Below are 20,522 nucleotides of genomic sequence, written 5' to 3'. Positions count from 1 at the left end.
CAGATTTTGACACAAAATTACCCAACTGACCAGAAAGCCAAGTAGTGCTCTGGGTCACTGCTCACCTTTATGATGTTGGCACAGAACCGCTCCCAAAGTGACAGCTCTCCTTCCTTGATCCATGACATAGTTCTTGCCCAATCAGAAGATCACCACAGAACAAGACAGGAGCCAGGTAACCTTGGATAAACAAGAGAACAAGAAGTCACCAGGGCTTGCAAACAGCTACAGATGACTTCTATGGATTCGACTGGACTGTGGAGAGCAGCCAACATTAAAATTCAAAGACCCTGGTTTAAGTCTCTAATTCTTCACCACCTATAGTTGTATAAGCCTAATGACCTTTAGGGGCAGAGGCCTTTTCTTGGTTCTTCTGGCTTCATGGGCCTGCTCTCATTCCCTTTTCCTCGGTATCTGCACTGACTTCTGGACATCTAAGTCGGCTTCCTGCCACATCACGGTGTCCGTATCTTGATCATTTTCCGCTTCTTCCTTCTCCATCTTTCCCCAAGCCATTCCCCCAATCTGTGCTCCTAGTTAATAAGCCCTTCCGTTATCGCAGCCCTGCTCCCAGTTACTGAGCCCTTTAGTTACCGCATACCTCAGAGGCCTCCAAACTATCTAATCCTCAGCTCTGTTCTTACCTTTGCCGCAGCCGCCTCCCGCCCGGTCACGCTCTCTCCTCTCGCTCACCCCTTCAGTCCACCAGCTCCTGATTGGGCTGCCCGTGTCCCAACTGCTCCAGCGGGCTAACTCTTCCTCACGACGTGGCGCTAGAAGAACACGTCATCTTTGGGCGCTGGGTACGCCCAATCCCGGCACCTAGTGGGCGGGGCCCAGCCCTGCGCCCCCGGGCCAAGGGGAGGGGCGGCGGCGCGGGCGTCCTGGGGCCGCATTTCGCGCGCTCCCGCGCGGCGAGGGACGTGGGTGCCATGCTCACCTGACCTAGCGGGGCAGGCCGCCCGACTCCAGGCCACGTGCTGGGGACCCGGCTGGGGGAGGCGGGGCAGAACCCAGCATGGGGAGCTGAGAGGTCAGTAGACTCACATAATGGAAGGCCTCTGGAAAACGCGCTACGGAAATGTGCCAGAAGGCAAGAATTAAGGGAACCCCACCTCAGAAATCGAGGGGCTACTCGGCCCCTGATGGTTGTTTAGGACTGCTGTAAGGCAGGGTCTTGCTGGCTGGACTTCATTAGAGCCCTGGTACAACATAATCTTAAAAATTATATTTTTATCGTGTCCCACCTGGGGCACCAAAAAATAAAAATTAAAAAAATATATATTTTTACTGGTTCGTGTTTTATTTAGTGGATTTTATTGTTTGGGAAGAAGTGCCTAGCCCTTGCCAATCCTATAGATGGACTATCAATCCATCTTGTGCCGACTTAAGGGATTTAAGGCACCCTGTTTTAGGATTTGCAGATTGCCAAGACCCACCAGAAGGAATGCAAAGAAAAGGGTAAGGCCCAAAAGAGCTCTGCCATCAGAATGACATAAAATATCAGAAAAGCCGTCAATTAGCCATGGTAGAAAAACCAAGGTCCTTTGCTCTGTACCAAACCTTAAGAAAAAAGTGTTGCTGGGATTTTAGGCACTAGCTCACAAAAGAAATTGGTCGTTTAATTTTCTCAAAATTGAAAGAAGCAGGAAAAAAAAAAAATCTTTCAGATTCTAATGTAACCAGTATTTCTTTCACATATAAAACAACTTGAATCAGAATTTGAGTAAAATATAATTTCACAGTTTTCAAAGAAGCTTCTTATGGTATCTGACTTTGCATAAACCCAGTCTTATCAAAAAAATGAGGCAAGGAAGAGATGTGCACTGGTGATCCCTAATTCACAATGTATCTTCCACTCTTTCTGATGAAAAGTTTAACAAAGTTACATGATCAAAGACCTGGAAATGAGTAGATATGAATACATTGTCTTAAGCCTTTCCATCCTTCCTGGTTTGCAACCTGGAGAGTAAATTTCAGCATGTTATTTCAATTTTGCAGGAAGGCTATTTACTGAAGCCTCGAATCTTGGTACAGTTGTTAAGGGGCCACAGAGTCCCTGGAGTGAACTTATGAAAGTTCTTACCCTTGCTCTCTGATAATGTTGCTAGGCTTTAGGATTTAAACAAGTTTTTCTGTTTCCTTGCATTTTTTAATACTTGGTTTGCCTCTAATCAAGTTTTTTTTCCTTTTAAAATCTTCTTTCCCTTAGGGGAAGATAGATGTTTTAAAAATTCAATGTTCATTAGAAGGCTGGCAAACTTTGGCTCAAAGAAAATGGTGCATTTCTAGCTAGTCTGTGAATCTCTTCTGGCCTCAATTTCCCCAGTTTCACATACAAATTTATCTCCTTGGGGTGCTGCAAGGGGTTAATTAATTAAGATTTGTAAAGGGCTTTGAGGAGTAGGGGACAGAGTATTATTAGGGTCTCATGCCCCAAGCCATGGCCCCATCCTTTCATCCCAGCCAGTGGCACAGGCAACCCCATTCTTATGCATGCCAAGCCCCTAATCCCCTCTTGAATGTGGCAGCTTCCAAGGAAAGGACAAGAGGCCTTAACTAGAAACAAAAATCCACTGTAATGAGGTGCTAAGAGGACTGAAATTTCAGAGATTCACTCCTAACAAAGTGGCAGAACAGGAAAACTGAATGGTTCTTCTTTGATTTCCGAGTCCTGATCCAGGAAGGTGGGAACTATGGGAGGAGAAAAAGCATCTGACAGAGAGAAGGCAGTTTCAGTACCAATAAGTCTTTATTTATTCATTGTATTTTCCCAGGGAAAGTAGAAAGGAAGGGAAAAGAGTCAGCATGTGTGCTACAAAATGATTAGAAAATGGGAAAGGAAGTACCCAGTACAGCAAAATCAACCATCAAATAAACATACCCCAGGATGGGGTCACCAAAGCCCAAGGGGGCTCAGTCTCCTGCAGTTCAGGAATAAGGGGAAGGGATCAGGAAAAGAACAGACAAGTACAGGCTTTCCTACCCTCCCTCCCTCCCCATAAATTCAAGATTTCACACAAAGCTTTGGTTTCTAGCAGTAAACATGGAGTTACATTCGTCCGTCTCCTATTAAACAATCTTGTGGCCACTTTGACATAAGTTTCTTGCACCTGTATAATAAAATTTCCTGAGTGACTTGGATATACATTCATAATCCCTTTCTTGGTCTCCTGCCCTCACTTTCTATATGGAAGGCCCCCAATTGCATCTCTCTACTTTCAGATTACAGATTAAGTAGGTTTGATCCATCCAAAATACAGCAGTTGTTGCAAGTGTTTGGCATGAATCACCATCAAGAAATGGTATTGACTTAAGAGGTTGGGAACAAGGGATGGAGGGTTCCTAGCTTCTTCAGGATTTTTGCATAAATCATTGAAGAGTTGTGGAGGCATCCCAAGAATTAAATGCATTATGTGTGTGGGTGTGTAGGTTTTCTTTTGGGGGGGATGGGAAAGAGGGTAGGGTAGGAGACAAGTTTTTAGGACAGAAGATCTGGTGGAAAATAGGAAACAGGGCATGGGGAACACAAAAGAAAAAGGTTGGTGTTCAAGATCCCCACTTGAAGAAGAGGCCCTCCCCACACTAATGTTTCAGATCCTTTTGCCTGGTGCAGAACCTTCTGTCAAAGATGCTTTGGCTATTTTTCTCTCAATACAAAAAGAAGTTTGTAAACAATAAAACCCCAAAAGAACATGAAAACCAACACATTATATTTACACAAACTAGGCCACCTAGCAATCACCAACTCAGTAAAGTCCTACAAAGCCCAGACAAATACAATAACTAGAGGGGGGCAGCATTTAGGGGAGACAAGAACCCAGGATCAGACACACACCACCCAATGCATTCTATTGCATTTGTCCCGTTTCAACACAGTGAGGTAGGTTTGCGGTGATCTCACAGCATGTAAACGAAACCCCCTTTTGCTCCTTCAGCTACCATGACACTATTAATGACTACTGCAGCAGGGCAGGACACTGGCTCAGGGCACCACAAAAGGCCCTCGTTTATGGGTCTCCCTGGAACCTAAGACATTTGAAAGGTTAAGGATTTTAGTCCTCAATTCATATATCCATCCCTCAACAGCATAGGATGAGTACAGGGGTATTGGTCTTAAAACTTATCCTTACTAACTCACAGTTTTTACAAAAACACACATACACGCTGTTGTGCATGAGTAGGTCTAGCCAAACCCAGTGAAGGATGGATCGAGTATGTAAAGCATGTCCTGTGCCCTAGGATTAGACAACCCTCACCTAACCTTGACTTCCTCTCTGGGCCTTCCACCTAGCCCAGCCTTTCCTAACCTCTCTGCAGCACCTTTTCCTGTTTAGACTAATTTCTAATCTTCCAGTAGAAGGCGATCAAGTCATGGGGCAACCCAGTTAGAACCTAGTCTCCCATGAAACGTTTTCAAGGTGGAAGGGGTTTCAAGTAGATACTATGGCAGAAAAAACAGCTCTAATTGGCAAAAATGAGGTAGTTCAATAGGCTGTGCACTCCAAATAGTTGCTCTCTATGGTGATAAAAACAACAAAAACCATTCCTGCTGTGCAGACCTGGAGATGCTGCCGAACTTATCCCTGAGATTGCTCATGTACCTGAGAACACAGTGCAGGAATGAGGGCCTTAGATTAAAATATACAAAAATACAAAACCAGAATATTTATATTAAGAAAAAAAAGTTAAAATGCACAAGATACGTCATTCGCACACAGCTAGTGCAGTTGGCATCCTGGAGAAAGTGGGACCCAAGGTGCAGTTATCCAAGGGAGCAAATAAATAAAATCACATTGGCCCAGAATGGGGTGAGAGTGAGCTTAGGAGCAGCAGGTCTGCAGCTGTTCCCCCAACCACCCTTTCTGCCTGTCATCACTACCCATCACTTGGGACAGTTCCCAGCACCCTATCTTAAGAATGGGTATAAGAATACAAGATATGGAAAAAACCCTGCCTTACTCCTGAGATTCCCTCCCACAGAATGTAGTGGCTTATGGGTGGGGTCCATTAGTCCGGTCTTGTACTTAATCGTTTCACTCTGGCATGGGCATTATATTATTACATATCCTTCTTTAAAAGGAAAACAACTTCCTATCCAGGCCACTTTCAAAAGCTAGAGATTTGGGGATGGAGTCTCAGATAAAGCATTCAGGTTCTAGGGTGATTTCCCCATAAAGTCCTCCCTTGCATTTGGATAGAGCATGGGTAGGGTTCCTTTGCCTCACCCTTTCCCCCCACCAAGAAGGAAGAAGGGGTGATGCCATGAACCCGGCCTGAGATACATGGCAGTGCCAACCACCCCCAACCCACCCTATCCCCACTTTCTCCACTCTGCTGCTCATTGAAACTTCCTGATAGCAAAAGAATAGCCCCCACCCACTATGGCTCAATTCTGGGCCTCTGGGAGCAGGGCAGGGCTGTGGATCTCTTCTTCTTCCTCCCGAAAGTAGGCTGGCTTTCCCTGTGCGCTAGGGGCCTGCTGGGCCTTCAGTGGACACGAGGCTACCATGTGGCTGATGCTCTGGCAGAAGTGGCACTTCTTGGGCTGGGGTGGCAGCTTGCATTCCTTAGCATGATGGTCTAGACCTCCACAGTTGTAGCACCTAGTACAAAGCAAGATGGTAAAGGTGAGAGAAAGGAGCAGGAAGAGGTCATATGCCTCCCTTGAGTGAGGACACCTGGGCTACCTGGGCTCTGGTCCAGATATGTTACCAAACTCATTTCCCTTCCTGGAGACCAGAATCCCCACTTAACTAGCTGATCTCTAAATACTTTCCAAATCTAATTGTCCAGATGATCTCTTCAGATTCATGTCAACTTGAAAAGATTAAGATACCAAGAATAGAAGTCATTGACCCCAAGTGGGAAGTTCAACTTAGGGGACAGGTGAGATTCTATTAATACTATACCCATAATAAAAAAGAAATTAAAGAAGCCAAATTATATTATCTGCTCAGAGCTAAGGGGGTTTAAGCCTAATAGCAAGATTAAGGAAACTCATTTTAAAAAAACTTGGAATAAATTTAAAGAAGTAAAAAGCCTATATGGGGGAAATGGAAATTATATTAAATGATATAAAATAGGACCTGAAAAAAAATGAAAATATCACACCATCATCTTAGATTGGAAGATTTAGTGATTCTAAAGGTTATAGGGGGCCAGGCATGGTGGCTCACATCCATCATCCAGTGCTTTTGGAGGCTGAGGCAGAAAGATCACTTGAACCCAGGATCACATGAGACCAGCCTGGGCAACATAGCAAGATCCCATCTCAAATAAATAAATAAATAAATTTCATAGGAAAACATAAGTTGCCAAGAGTACCAGATATTGCCAAGAGTATCAGCCATTTGGAGACCTGGTAGAGAGGCAACAGATTAGATATACCATCTTGTCTCATCACTTACATATCCAAGGTCTCCTTAGTGTCACTAACCTCAAACAATAGACTACAGCTCACAGAGCAAAATGACTTGTCCCAATTAGAAGAGAGCTAAGTCATCCCCAGTGCTTTCTGTACACATTGCCCTTGCCCTGTGGCTGGCACCTCAACCATCTAGAGGTTGTCAGGAATCACAGGCTTCACTTTACTTTTGTCAACCTGACTTAACAAAATGGCAAGACTGGGAGGGCTCTCCCTGTCCTCAGCACATCTCTAGCAACCTACAGAAGTTGCCTTCCAATCCATACCTGTCTCCTTTTGATCTGCGCTTCTGCATGTTCTTCCCCTTTGGCCGCCTCTCACTCCCGATACAGAACACCCCACCAGGTCCAGTGACTCGGATAGATTCCAGGCCCTTGGCAGATTTCTTAAAGGTGAACTCAACTGCCTCACCCTCCTTCAGGCTCCGGAAGCCTTCCATGTGCAGCTTACTCTGGTGAAAGGAATTGTGGTCAATTTCAACATTAGTTTCCATTTGTACACCAAAACCAATTAACAAGAAAGCACACACCTAATTCCTGTAAGGCAGGAAGGGCAAATGTGGTAGCATTCCCATTTTATCAGTGACTTGGTCACCATAATGAAGAACAAAAAAAAATCTATATTACATTAACAGATTATGATTGTATAAGCAAATGCCATAACATTTTTTGCAGCTAGTCAGGTTTAAAGTTTCAAATAAAATAGAACAGAAGGAACATTTCTAAATATAACCATTTGTAATAAATCAAATATGAAATTGCAAAATATAAAGGACAACAACACCATAAAGTGCTTAACCATTATGTTTTCATATAATGACTCAGTTTTTATATCATCAAAAGACCAGTCCAGGTGAAGTGACTCATAACTGTAATCCTAGTACTCTGGGAGGCCAAGGCAGGAGGATTGCTCGAGGTCAGGAGTTCGAGACCAGCCTGAGCAAGAGTGAGACCCCATCTCTACTATAAATAGAAAGAAATTAATTGGCCAACTAAAAATATAGAGAGAAAAAAATTAGCCAGGCATGGTGGCGCATGCCTGTAGTCCCAGCTACTCGGGGGACTGAGTCAGGAGGATCGATTGAGCCCAGGAGCTTGAGGTTGCTGTGAGCTAGGCTGACGCCATGGCAAGAGTGAGACTCTGTCCCCTCCCCCCAAAAAGGACCAAATAAGTAGAATACTGGAAAAAATACAAAATTAGACAGTATTTTTATATCAAAGTCATATTGTATACCTTACTTAAAAGCCTGAAGATGTCAAACAATTTAAGGAATAATCATAATGGTAGCAAAACTCATTTTAAAAAACTTGGAATAAATTTAACAAGGTAGAAAGCCTATATGGGGGAAAATGGAAATTGTATTAAATGATATAAAATAGGACCTAAAAAAAATGAAAATACCACACACATTATCTTAGATTGGAAGATTTAGTGATTCTAAAGGTTATAGAAGGCTCACATCCATCATCCAGTGCTTTTGGAGGCTGAGGCAGGAAGATCACTCGAACCCAGGATCACTTGAGACCAGCCTGGGCAACATAGCAAGATCCCATCTCAAATAAATAAATAAATAAATTTCATAGGGAAACATAAATTGCCAAGAGTACCAGATATTGCAATTAATGTCAATAAGATATAATCAGCAGTTTCTCAATTACAAAGGGAAAAACAGCAAGTTTATAATAGAGAGAACTGGCAGATAACACCCTAGCTGAGTTCTTCAAGTTTAGCATTACCTGTAATGGAACATACATATCTCTTGATATGCTGCACTAAGAATGTATGTCTTTAAAAATGCCCGCCTTGAAGCTAACCTTGAGGGAACATCAGATAAACCCAAACTGAGGGACATTCTATAAAACAGAACTTCAAAAAGCCGAGGTCATAGAAAGACAAAGCCTGAAGAACTGAACAGTTAAATGCAATGCAAGATTCTGGACTGGATCCTGGAACAGGAAAAGAAAAATGTGAAAATTGATAAAATTTGCATATAGAATATAGATAAAGGTATCAATGCTAATTTTTTTGATTATGCTCATTATACTAAAATTATATAAGACAATGTTCTTCGGAAATACACACTGAAATATTTATGGATAAAGGTGTTTAATGCTTACAACTATGGTTAAGAAGAAAAAACATTGAAACTATCTGTACAGAGATAGAACAAGAAAGCAAATGGGACAAAATGTTAAGAACAGATAAATATGGGTAAAGGTTACGTGGGAGGTTTCTATACTATTCATGCCAAACTTTGACTAAATGTGAATTATATCAAATTAATGCTAATGAAAGTTGAAGGATAAAGACAGTATAAGCCAAGTAAATAGATCAGGGGAATAAAATGCAAAGTCACTAATCGATCCAGGAATATAAGGAGAAATTAAAAGGTGAGGAAAACACTTCAATAAATGCTGCTGAGGAAATTATCCACTTGGAAATGAAACCAGATTCCTGCACTTTGTTATACATATGCAAATACACTTCAGAGGAATTAAATATCTAAATGTCGAAAAAACTATAAAAAGTCAAAAGATAGTCACACTGATAAAACTATAAAAGCTACTACAAATCATTAAGAAGAATTATATAACAGAACATAAGTAGCTAATTTGTAGGAAGACTTAGCATGACGCATATATTTATACTCATTATTGGTTTAAAAAAACTGGAAATAATTTACTAGTTTATTTGGAGAGCAAAGGTTAAATTAAATGATACATCCATAACGATGAATATCATGCAGCCATTAAAAACGTAAAGTCTCTGGTTTATTCACTGCTACATTTTGATAATGAAATTAATGCCTAGCATATTTGTGGATGAATTAGTGAACAAGGAGGTAGATTTTATTTTTTTATTTTATTTTTTTTTTTGAGACAGAGTCTCGCTTTGTTGCCCAGGCTAGAGTGAGTGCCATGGCGTCAGCCTAGCTCACAGCAACCTCAAACTCCTGGGCTCGAGCGATCCTTCTGTCTCAGCCTCCCGAGTAGCTGGGACTACAGGCATGCGCCACCATGCCCGGCTAATTTTTTTTATATATCTATCAGTTGGCCAATTAGTTTCTTTCTATTTATAGTAGAGACGGGGTCTCGCTCTTGCTCAGGCTGGTTTTGAACTCCTGACCTTGAGCAATCCGCCCGCCTCGGCCTCCCAAGAGCTAGGATTACAGGCGTGAGCCACCGCGCCCGGCCAGAGGTAGATTTTAAATCATTCAACTTAGAAAGATAACCAGACGATATTGTTGAGGGAAAAAAAAACAAGATTTAAAACTATATGTATGGATAATCCTATTAAAACACTGCATGTTTGTACCAAATTTAAAAATCATTGAAACTTATAAAGCAGTTAACAAAGAATTTGGCAGCCTTCAAAAAAGGAGTTATTTATACAGCTCCTTGAGTAGCAAAACCAGTATTGGAAGAATCCATAGTCCCAATTTAAAGCTCCAAGATCATTCTACAATGCCACTTACTGCACTACCAACATGTCAGAGGTGACAGCATCTCTCAGACCCTACCCAGAATAGACTTCATTATAGCTTCATCACATTATAGTGATGAACACTATAAAACACCAAAGAGTATGTCTAATATGTCAACAAGGAGTAGTCAACATAGAAAATGGTGTTCAGATAAGTAAAAGGTATCACTGTGCACCTACCTAACCCTGGCCCAAGAGAACATGAATCAGAAGCATTAGTATTTTATCCTGGGGCTTGAAGGGCAAATTAATATCCAAACTGGGACTTAGATCAAACATTCTCTTTAGCAAGATAGGATCTGCAAATTCCTCAATCATTTTAATTTTTGTCTTAGTTAAAATGGTATTACAAAAGACAAAACTTCCAATTTAGGTAACTGGTTAAGCACACAGGCTCTGGAGCTAGACATATCCTGGTTCATGAAAATGGCTTCTACAAATTACTGGCTGTGTGGTCTTGGTCAGCCACCCACCTCTGGGGCTCAGATCCTTCAGAGAATGGGAAAACAGTACCTATCAACCTAACAGGGTCTAATGAAGATTATGTGGGGATGGAAAGATCAAGTGTTCAGTGAATACTTGATGTGCTATTATTATCTATAGCTGTCCTATCATAGAAATAGGGTCCTTTCTCTTGTTTTTATGTCCACAGGAACATGCAGGGATGTGATCGCCCCACGCCCCTCCCCCAGTGTGCCCCAACTTGTTTTGGGGGAAAGGGCAGATCATTAAAGCAGGAAATAAAAACACTATAGGCTGGGTCATGCCTGTAATTCCAACTACTTGGGAGGCTAAGGCGGGAGGATCACTTGAGTCCAGGAGTTTGAATCCAGCCTGGGCAACACAGTGAGATTCTTCTGTCTCTTAAAAAATAAAACACCCACACTACCAAGGCGAAAGGAATTTTCCTACTGCCAGTTGGACAGTAACCACCCTGAATTTAAAGTAAGATTTGACTTGTGTCTTATTGAGCTGAAACAAGAAGCGGGAGAAGTCAGTGAGTTGAGAGGCAGAGGAGGAGCCAGACCAAGAACCTTGTTGACCCAGGCAATTCTAGCTTCAACCCTTTGTCATGTTGACTCTTAGGCTGGGACAGTCTCAATTCTAGCTGCAATTCAGCAGGTAAGCGGTTAAGAACAAGGGTTGAGTTTGAGGGCCTGTTCCCTCTCTTCTTTAATCATCTATAAAATGGAGTAAATACTAATTTTATGGTGGTGCTGTGAGGTTTAATGCATGAAAAGTAGTTAACACTTCACCTGCCACACATAAATCCTCAGCAAGTGGCAATTATCAACCTCTTCAGACTGGATCAGGGCGGGGTAACAGTGTGAACCAAGTGCCAAGAGACTTGAGTTTTATCACTCACCAGCTGTAGAAACTCAGAAAAATATCCCCTCTGAGCTCCAGTTTACTGGAGAGGAATACATCCCTCCATGGGCACTTCATAAGCTTATTTTAAGAACAAGAGGATCATATAAATGGATAATATAAATATTGCAATTTCATGTGCAACATGAAATTGACCAGTCCTCTCAGGTCACTCCACCATTGGAGGAGCTGACATCTATTTAAGACTTTTAAAGAGTAAAAAAAAAAAAACAAAAAACAAAAACCCTGCAGGCACCTCGACTTAACCTGCTGGCCAAGGTTTAAACTGGTGGTCTCCAGGGGTGGCTGGGGGCCCCCCTCCCCCACCCCTTTCTAAAACACATAGTTTGAATTCCTCTCTTATCAGATAGGTAATCAGCGTGCAGCCCCACAGAGCCAGCCTCCCAGGGCCAGCATCTGAAAAGAGCCTGAAATTCTTGTACCACCCCCAACCACACACAAAGCAGGGCCCCGCCCCTCTCCCCATCCCCTCCAAAAAGAAAAGGCCTTGGCGGGGGAGGGGCATGGCCTGAGCTCCCCCAATAGAGCCCAGCCCCAGGAAACAAAGAGTTGACACTGGTTGGTTCTGGTGGTCAGATTCCTGGAGTTCCAAGGCTGCAGATCCCCCTTGCAGCCCCCTCTCCCTCCCCCTACATCCAACAGTTTCTTCCTTCCTCTCTTCCATGCTGGGGTTATGGTCACGGTGAGAGAACTAGATATAGAACCACCACCTCCCTTCCCGATTTCCCAGCCAGTCTTGCTGGGTTTGCCAGTCACCTCCAGCAGTCACCATCCCTTCCCTCTGGCTTGCCCACCCCATACTTCAGGGATGGACCTTCTCTTCAGGGGTCTTCAGTCCAATCCTCAATTATTTATTCAGATAAATTATTTTAAAGGGGAAGAGGAGACAGGATACCCATCTTCCTTTCATGATTTGTTTATGTCAGGAGGGTGGGCAGCCTACATGGGCCTTGGGGAACATGGTGCTCAAACAGCAAACAGTTGCAGAAAGCAGCTTTCTTTTTCTTTCCTTTTTGATGGCAGGGAAAGAATCTCTCCAGCTCAGGTACTTAGGCCTTCTGCTCCTTTCTTAATACCTTACTAATTAATTGCCTACTCTCACTCCCCCACATCAAGTACCCCATCCCAGTATCAACTTATGTCTTTGTTAGGCTTAGAGATAGAGTGGACTTTAAGGGTCACTTAGGAAATGAGGTGGAGTTAAAATTAAAAAATCACGCAGGAACTTACAACTTGCCCCAAGAAAATCAGACAGGCTCTGGTTCTTTTATAAAAACCTTTTGTAAAATTTGGGCATTAGACTTAAGAGTAATCAGATCCCCTCCAGTTTTCTTAAGCCCCTCCAGTTCTTAACACTCTTCATTTAAGTCACATTGCTCCTTTCTACACAAGTGGCCACAGAGTCAGAATTTCAGGGGACTTGCTCAGGTTGTGGGGCAAAGCTGAGGTTCTCTGCTCTCCTGCAACACCAGGGCCCTTCTGCTCCCGATTATGTCGTGCATGTCTCTACCCTCAGTTCCAAGTTCCTGGCAGTGCACAAACATTTGTTGAATAATCTAAGTTCTCTACGCTCCGAAATAACTTAGGAGCTGATGCTTACTGTAGGCTAAACAGTGTTGTAAGCACTCTACATGTTGTAACTCATTTAACCCTCATATCAAACCTGTGCAGTCCCTGTTTTATGACCCCCGTGCTACAGCTGGAGGACATGGAGGCTGAGGGGTTAATATTTATTTTGATTAAAATCACAATGAAAGGCAAGAGCCTGGCTGATTGCAACTGACTTGACTCTGACTTGTCATCCAATATGATGCAAGGTGCATAGAGAATTAAAAAACTTTCCAGTAGACACGTTTAAAAAGTAAAAGGAAGCAGGTGAATGTAATTTTAATGACTCAGTCCTGTGGTGAGCTCCATTCCTGGAGGTAGGATTTGGTAAAGGTCAGGAAACCAACCGGTTCTCCCAGAAGCAGTTTATTGGATGATGTGTGTCAAGGAGGGCGGGGAGAGGATGTCCAGAACTCAAGGCTGTAGGTGGCCAACCCCCCAGTCGCCTGGGCTCAGCCACAGCCAGACCCAATAGCGCCTGCCAGGAGTTGTCCACCAGATGGCGCTCCTCAGCCTGTACACATAGGCAAGCCAAAAGCGCCTGCACCAGAAGCGACAGAGTAGCTCCCTGGTTACGAACTGTGAGCACAAGTGTTCAGGTAGATTTATCTCCGCAGCTCCTTAGAGCAGTCATCTTGCTGTTGTCTATCTTCAAGATGGACTTTCAAGGATTGCGTGCTTTCCTTTTGCCCCACCCCCACCCAGCTGCATTCCATCAGGGATAAGAATGAGAGGTTTCTAGGGTTTTAGGCCAGAAACCCAATTCTTGTACTTTACTGTTGAGAAAAGCCAATTACTCTCTCCCTGGACTTCGGTTTCCTATTTGAAGCTGAGATCATGTGAAATAAGTCTGTACCAATTATAAACTATTCTGGAAAGTTTTCTCCTTCTCCAAGTCCTTCCCAGATTGACTACTAGGCTAGTAACTGCTGTTCATGCCTGCAGAAAGACTGGAGCAGTAGTTTTACCTAGGGCAGCTTCTCCAAAAAAACCATGAATTCCAGTAGGGTGGGGAGTGTGACTGTTTGATCAGGAATGTTCAAGAAACCATATTGCACTGGTGAATGTCACTGAAAACCACTCGTGGAGCAGGAAGCTTTCCATATTTGAAACTTTGTTTGGGATAGTGGCACAGCCTTCACTTTAAACATTGTCTAGAAAGCATATGTCCTTAGAAAGACCCCAGAAGATTTGGCAATGCCCTAGTTAACCCTCATACTTCTCTACCAACTTTCTGAAAAATCAAAGTGATTTGTCTTTCCTACTAAGATGGAAATGAAATAACTAATGAATGGCCACCCTATTTGTGGCTTCCAGTTCCTTAAGAACAAGAGGATCCTATCTGGGCTCAGAGTTGTGGTCTGTTGACATTCACTCCACAAATTTTCATGGTGCCAGGCCATATTCTAGCCATCCCAGAAAGGCAGCAGCCATCAGCTAACACCTCTTCCTCCCTAATTCTAGTCTTCTCTGGATGAAGAATTCTGCAGACATGGATCCCAAACTGCTAAGTGTATTCCTGATTCACCAAGGTCCTCAAAATGCTCTTACTTTTTCACATTCATTATTTCTGCCTACCAGGTGCCTACTGGAAAACTAAGAAAACTTAACAAGCTCCTCCCTTCAAAGGTTAGTTAGGAGGGTGTACAAGTACATCAATAACTGGACATGAGGGGAACAAGAGGTGCAATGTTATAAACCAGGTGGAGAAGACACCATATATCCCCAGCCCCCAAACCCAACAGACCTACCCAACACCCTGCCGTAGCTGTTGCTGTTGCCACCCCCTCCTCACTCATCCTTTTCAGAAAAAGCAGGGCCACATGGCTTCAGGGCAGTTCCAGCAGTTTCTGTCTCAGTATTTCAAATTCTTTTCTCCTAACTCAATTTGGTTCCTTGGTCAAATTTGGGCTTTTATTTTGCCTCCAAACCTCCTAATATAGCATTTTAGTCAGAAAGCCAACTTAAACATATCTGGGGGTTCTGAGGAGCTATAAGGAAAGCAGGAAATTTTTCTTATTTCCAAATTGAGCCACAGGAAACATGAGTTAAGCCAAAACTCTTAAAACGGCCATAGAGGTTTTAGAATTGTCAATGAATCTCAGGAAAATAGTTGACAGTTTAGCTCTTTCTTGCTCCAGTTTTCCCTATATAATAACCACGTTTCTCAAGCAGGGGTGACTTTGCCTCCCAGGGGACATTTAGAAATGTCTGGAGACATTTTTGGTTGTCACAACTGAGGGATGCAACTGGCTTCTAGGAGGTTGCTATATAACCTAAAATATGTCAATAGTACCAAGGTTGAGAAATTCTGACTTAAGGGCTTGCCATCTGCCATTATGATTTTTAAATTCCCCTAGCCCCAGTGATAGGCAGAGATTTCTAGATCTAAAGTCCTGTGGCTAAGTAAAAGGGTTATTGTTATAGAAGTCTGTTTTATGTTTTGGGTTTTTTTGAATTTTGTTTTGTTTTGTTTTCTGGCTAAGGGTGCACTTTTTCTCCCACCTATCTACTCCTGGGAGGCATAATATAGTATTTGGGAGGGAGCCTAAGAACATTAACAGGATGTTGGGACCCTAATAAGCCAACCTTGGAAGGGGGCTCCCTCACTCCCTCCCCTTGGCAGATGCTATTTTGGGACAAATGCCCTTCTCACCAGCCCACCCCAACCCCACGGTGCACCGGTAGCCAAAGACTGGGAAGTTTTGGTAAAGATTTCTTACTCTCTTCTTCAGGAACACTTTGTTCCCCCAGAAAACAATTCTTAGGAATTATTCCAAGTCCAGTAAATTCCTTTACCATTAGATTTCCAGAGAGTTATTTCAACTTTCTCCAGTGCAGGGGCTGGAATCACTAGTCTTACTGCTAAGGTGGAGGTTCCAGGACCAACCCAAGCCCCAGCAACGTGCTATCAAAAAGACAGAGCTACTAGGTAAAGGCTCAGGGAATTCCCACCTTATTCAACTGCAAGGCCCTGGACATTCCTAGACGCTAAAGTCCAGTGTGTCTCCCAGCTAATCCATCGGAAACAGCAAAGAGTGGGTTCCACTGCCCAAGCCTGCTCTCCTCTATACCACCCAGTAATTTTCCCATTTGCTCTGGATCCTAATACTGAGCCTGCTGAGGCCCAAATTCCCATTTGGTCAGAAAAACCTTCCTTGATATACCACCAGGGAACCCCGGAACATGAGAGGATACATGCCCCTCAGCCCCTTGCTATTTGGCAGCCTTTGGACGGGAGATGAGAAAATGATGAATCTGACTCTTTTATTCCAGGCTCCCAAAGTTGGGGAAGCTGTCCAGTCTCCAGGCCAGGAAAGATTTTAATCTCTTTGTGATCAGATAAATGGGAGAGTGGAGGAGGTTTGCCACCCCGCTGAGGAGGGCCATTCAAAGCTGGTTCCTGTAATAAAGTGATTTAATAGATCTAAAGAGGCCAATTCCCTTCTTTCTCCCACAATTACTTCCTGTGGGTTATCATTCACATATGTAAATGAGGGGGGGGCCAAGCCATCAGTCTGAAACTTTCTAATGGAGGGGGGTGAAACAGGGTGTTGCAAGGGGGTAGCTAAGCATCCTGCTACTGTAGGTCCTCATCCTCTAGGCAGATGTTAAAGTAGCCCAGTAACCCCAAGGCCCCAACAGTAACTGGAGGTCCCCATCGCCCTGCATCCTCTGTGTCCCTTGTTCACCCCACTCAACTTCCTCAACTGAAGGCTAAGCTCGGAAGACTTCCTTGCCGCCTCCAACCAGTCCACCCAGCATCTCCCTTCCCCACCCCTCCCCCCCAGAATGCCATCCCTCAGGCTCCAACCCTTAATCCCCACATCCTCCTTTCCCCTCCCCCACACCTCCTAAAGCCAACCTCCCAGAAGTAACCCCTCCCTGCCCGGCCCGGGTGTCAACCTACAGGGCCAGAGATTAGCAATTTCTGCTTTCCAAATCCAGCCTCAAACCTCCACTAGTGAAAGGGATGCAGGCTGCAAGCAACTTCCTTTCCAAGGTCTTTATTGGTAGCTGGTGGCCCAGGACCACCGGAATGCCTCTAGGATATTCAGGAAGGGGAAGCTTGGGAGGAGGGAGACCTGAAGCCTTTGGCTCCTTGTTTGAGGCCAGGAATGTTAGGACAGCAATCAATGGCTGTCTAGGGCCATAAATGCCAAACTGAAGAGAATAGGTCCAGAGGCCAGCCTTCCTCCACCCCCTGCCCTGCGACACTGAATTTCAACCCCCACTGTGCTGCCCTGCTTTAGAACTTGGGATTGTGACCTACCCCATTCCCTCCCAGCCTGGCCCAGAATGGAAATGAGGCCTGGGATCCTTAGGATTCCCTTGGGGCAGGAACTGGACAGCAAAGACCCCTGTCCTAAACTGTAAGGAGGCCTCTGGATGGCTTTCAGGCCCCGGAATGGATCCTTCAGGGATCTGCCAAACCTATCCAGGCCCCAAGGCCTAAGTTTTGGATGACCACCGGGGTGAGGTCTGCTTAAAAAGGGGACGCGGCTGACTTCTCAGCTTTCCGCCCCTTGGGTCGGGTAACTAGTTTCCCTCACTCTCTCCCGCCCTCTGAGCTCCATTCAAACGTTAAAGGCGCTGGGTGCTCGGGGCGGCTCAGGCCCGGCATGTGCTTCCCTGGCCGGCCTGCTCACCCTCCCCCCACCGGCAAGCACAATACAACCTTAGTTTCTGCCACATGGGGTCACCTCCCTGCCCCCTGCCCCCTTCCCAGGGGAAAGAGGTAATAGACACGTGGTAAGCCGGAGGGGTTCCCGGAAGGGGGCGGGGGGTGATGATAATTGGTGCTGCCTTCCATTTCTGCCCTAAGTAACGGGGACTCAGAATTGGGGTGCCACGGCAAAGACGGGGACGCACAATGAAGGCCCCAATCCTCAATTCAACAGCCGAGCCCGGCTGCCCACCCATGGATGTGCGCTCCTAGACGCACTTTCCCCGGAAAAGTTACTGGAATCAGTCTCACCTGGTGCACAAAGACGTCCACAGGGGGGTCGAGGGCGACCCCGGCGCGGGCGGTCATGGACAGGAAGCCGAACCCCATGCGCACGTTGAACCACTTACAGATGCCGGCACCATGGAGCAACTGCGGCTCGTCCGCAGCCCGGGCCGCGTCCTCCGGCGCCTCCTCGGGCGCCTCCTCCGCCGCCTTGGCGCAGCCACCTGGAGATACGGAGGACTGGGCACTCAGCTGGGGGGCCACAGCATCGGAGAGCCCTCCCAGCGAGAACCGAGTGTCCAGCCCACGGGTGGACACCCAGGACGGGGCAGCTACCAAGCGGCCGGCGAGAAGAAGCCTGTCTCGGTCGCCTCCCGCGCTCCCCACCCTTACACCTAGGCCAGTGGTGCCCCGAAAGTTTTGCTCCTCTTGCCGCAACACATTTCCCGGGGACACACTGCCCGACAGGCCCCTCCTCTTCGCTACCTCCGCCCTCGTAGCCTCGGCGTGCACGCCACTGGGACACCAGGGTTCCTCGCTCCAGAGGTGACCCCAGGAAGCAGGAGGCCGTACTGACTCGGTGTCCTTTGGGCAGCCCAGGAGTCACTTCCCTGTCTCCCTTCTATGTACCTCCTGGCCGCCCCTGCATCCTAAGGTGTCCCTGCTAACTCCCGAGCTCGAACCTGCAAACTGCTGGTTGGACACGGAGCCCATGGTCGTCGGCTGAGCCCGCGGCCCCTGGCCCCTGGCCCCTGCTCAGGCGGCTGCTGGCCCCAGAGAAGTCCGGAGGCAAAGGGGTGGTTCGGAGAAGAGGCTGCTACATCTTCCCCCGCACAATAGCGGTGGGAGGGCCCACGGCTTTTCAAAGGCTCCCAAATTCTAAAAGACAATGACCCAACCCCCCGCGGGCAGCCCCTTCCCCTCCCCTCTCTTCTCTCCCCTCCCTTCCCCTCAGGCTCCAGCTCGGGCCCTCCCCCACCGCTCCTGTCTCTGACACCTCTGGGGTGTCCCTTCTCAGAACCTGGAGGTTTGACACCCCCTCCCCACACACACATCTGGAGATGAAGGCCGTCTGCCCTAGAAGTCGGGGAGCCCCGAATTTGGGATCCTGTACTTCAAGCACTCAGTAGGGGTCCCCAAAGCAGATACAGGTGGGGGAAATGGGGGGGTAGTTTTAAAACCACGTGACTGCTCCCACACACACTCACACACCACCCCCACCCCCCGCGCAGATAATTATACATTCCAGAGAGTTGGGGGAGGGAGGTGTGAGCCTGGCGGCGCTGGCCAATCAGAAACACAAACCACCTGTCAAGGGAGAAATGGATGAGCCCTCCCCCTCCTCCAGCCCTTGAGGGCCCCTCCCCCTCCCTTCCCCCTCAGGCCACTGAGCTGACCCGGCTGCTTGGCGCTGACCCGCTCTCACCCCCCACCCCCGTGTGCTTAGATAGACCTGGAGTTCTGGACACCAGGAAGCCTGGATGGGGGAGCAGGGGAGAGGCCAGAGACCCAGCAGGGCTGATCGGTCCTGACCCGGGCGCTGCCTCTCAAGGTCTGTCTGCCTCTCACTACAACAGAATGTCTCTTCCTCCCAGAGTTTTAGACTAAGAGTTTTTCTAGATCTCACCCAATGAGAAGAGAGAAAGAGCTCTTAATTGATTGTGTAAAGAACCTTTCCTTCTTTCTTTCCTTCCAAATCTGTGTCTAGAGTTGGCCCCAGGTAGAGCTCCCTGGGACAGCAGGAAGAACCTAAAGTCTTGTGTGTTTCTCTGTCAGCTGCCTTCTCACCCTACCCCCACTCCGTGCCCATCCCCGCGGCGACAGGGCGCGGGTGGGCTGGTGGTAGAGGCACTTCCTCCTGGACTCCCAACACTGTTTGATTCTCAGACCCTCCTCGTTTGGGAGTCGCCAACCCAAAATGCGCTCCTCTCCTCCTAGCGGGGTTGGTGCAGGAACTGGACTAGGGGGTCTCTTCATTTGAAGAGGTAGCCGCCCCTTCTAGGAGATAAAGAGGGCTGTCCAGGGGGGTGGCTACTGCCCTGGTCGGAGATGGACAATGGCCCGGGGCTCAGTGCACGGCCCTGGCCCTGCCCCTTCACTTCCGGTGCTCAGTTCAAACTGGACAATGCCAGCTCCGGCCAGTTCCCCTCCCCCACCGCTACAACCCATTTAAAGGGACAGAGCCTGCTTTCGGGGCATCCGCTTGCTCTGAGTTCAGTCTTCTTCATCAAGTGTGCGGAACCTCTCGAGCTTCTCACGCTGCAGCCCTGTGTATGTGTGTGTGTGCATATGTGGGTATGCGCGCGTGCGCGGGCACGAGTGTATTTTAGAGAAAGAGATGAGTATGGTTAGTGAGGGGAAAGACGGGGAGGAGAGCAAGAGACAGGATAAATTATCTCCCTTTCTTTCCTATGGAGTGCTCTCCAAGAGACTAAAGCTTAAGTGTAAGGAACAGGAGATAGGACTTTGGGGAATAAAAAGGACAACTGTGACCCTTTGCTACTCAGCCTAAAAAATACATATCGTTAACAAATATTATTAGCAGTGGCCCATTCCCAAGTGAGTACTCTAATTTAAATCTTTCAATAACTCTCCAAGTACGTCAGCCAAAGCCATTTTTATTTACATAATTCTCTCCGTCTAAGAGTCTTATCTCCCCCATTA

General features: G+C 46.2%; 2 protein-coding genes across 7 annotated transcripts in view; both read right to left on the bottom strand.

Moving 5' to 3' along the window:
- Positions 1 to 779, bottom strand: part of DHDDS (dehydrodolichyl diphosphate synthase subunit) — a 29,060-nt gene extending 28,281 nt beyond the window's left edge. For 5 of the 6 annotated variants that reach the window (XM_012750586.3, XM_012750588.3, XM_075995440.1 and 2 more), the window contains exons 1-2: positions 645 to 779; positions 66 to 180 (exon numbers count right to left, since the gene is read on the bottom strand). In XM_012750586.3, coding sequence (XP_012606040.1) covers positions 66 to 128 — 63 coding nt within the window. In that variant the 5' untranslated portion in view covers positions 129 to 180; positions 645 to 779. The remainder of the gene's footprint in view (positions 1 to 65; positions 181 to 644) is intronic. The other variant, XM_012750587.3, reaches the window with a different exon arrangement.
- A 4,556-nt stretch (positions 780 to 5,335) lies between these two features.
- On the bottom strand, positions 5,336 to 18,572 carry LIN28A (lin-28 RNA binding posttranscriptional regulator A). The gene is made up of 4 exons (XM_012750446.2): positions 18,542 to 18,572; positions 17,886 to 18,082; positions 6,694 to 6,878; positions 5,336 to 5,606 (listed from the first exon to the last, which is right to left on the bottom strand). The coding sequence occupies exons 1-4, from the start codon at positions 18,570 to 18,572 to the stop codon at positions 5,390 to 5,392; spliced, it is 630 nt and encodes a 209-aa protein (XP_012605900.2). The 3' UTR covers positions 5,336 to 5,389.
- Between the last annotated feature and the right edge of the window lie 1,950 nt (positions 18,573 to 20,522).

The sequence above is a fragment of the Microcebus murinus genome, chromosome 2 (assembly GCF_040939455.1).
Source record: "Microcebus murinus isolate Inina chromosome 2, M.murinus_Inina_mat1.0, whole genome shotgun sequence".
Taxonomy (NCBI): domain Eukaryota; kingdom Metazoa; phylum Chordata; class Mammalia; order Primates; family Cheirogaleidae; genus Microcebus; species Microcebus murinus.
The sequence above is the reverse complement of the archived record's forward strand: the minus strand, read 5'-3'. Positions and strand labels throughout refer to the sequence as shown.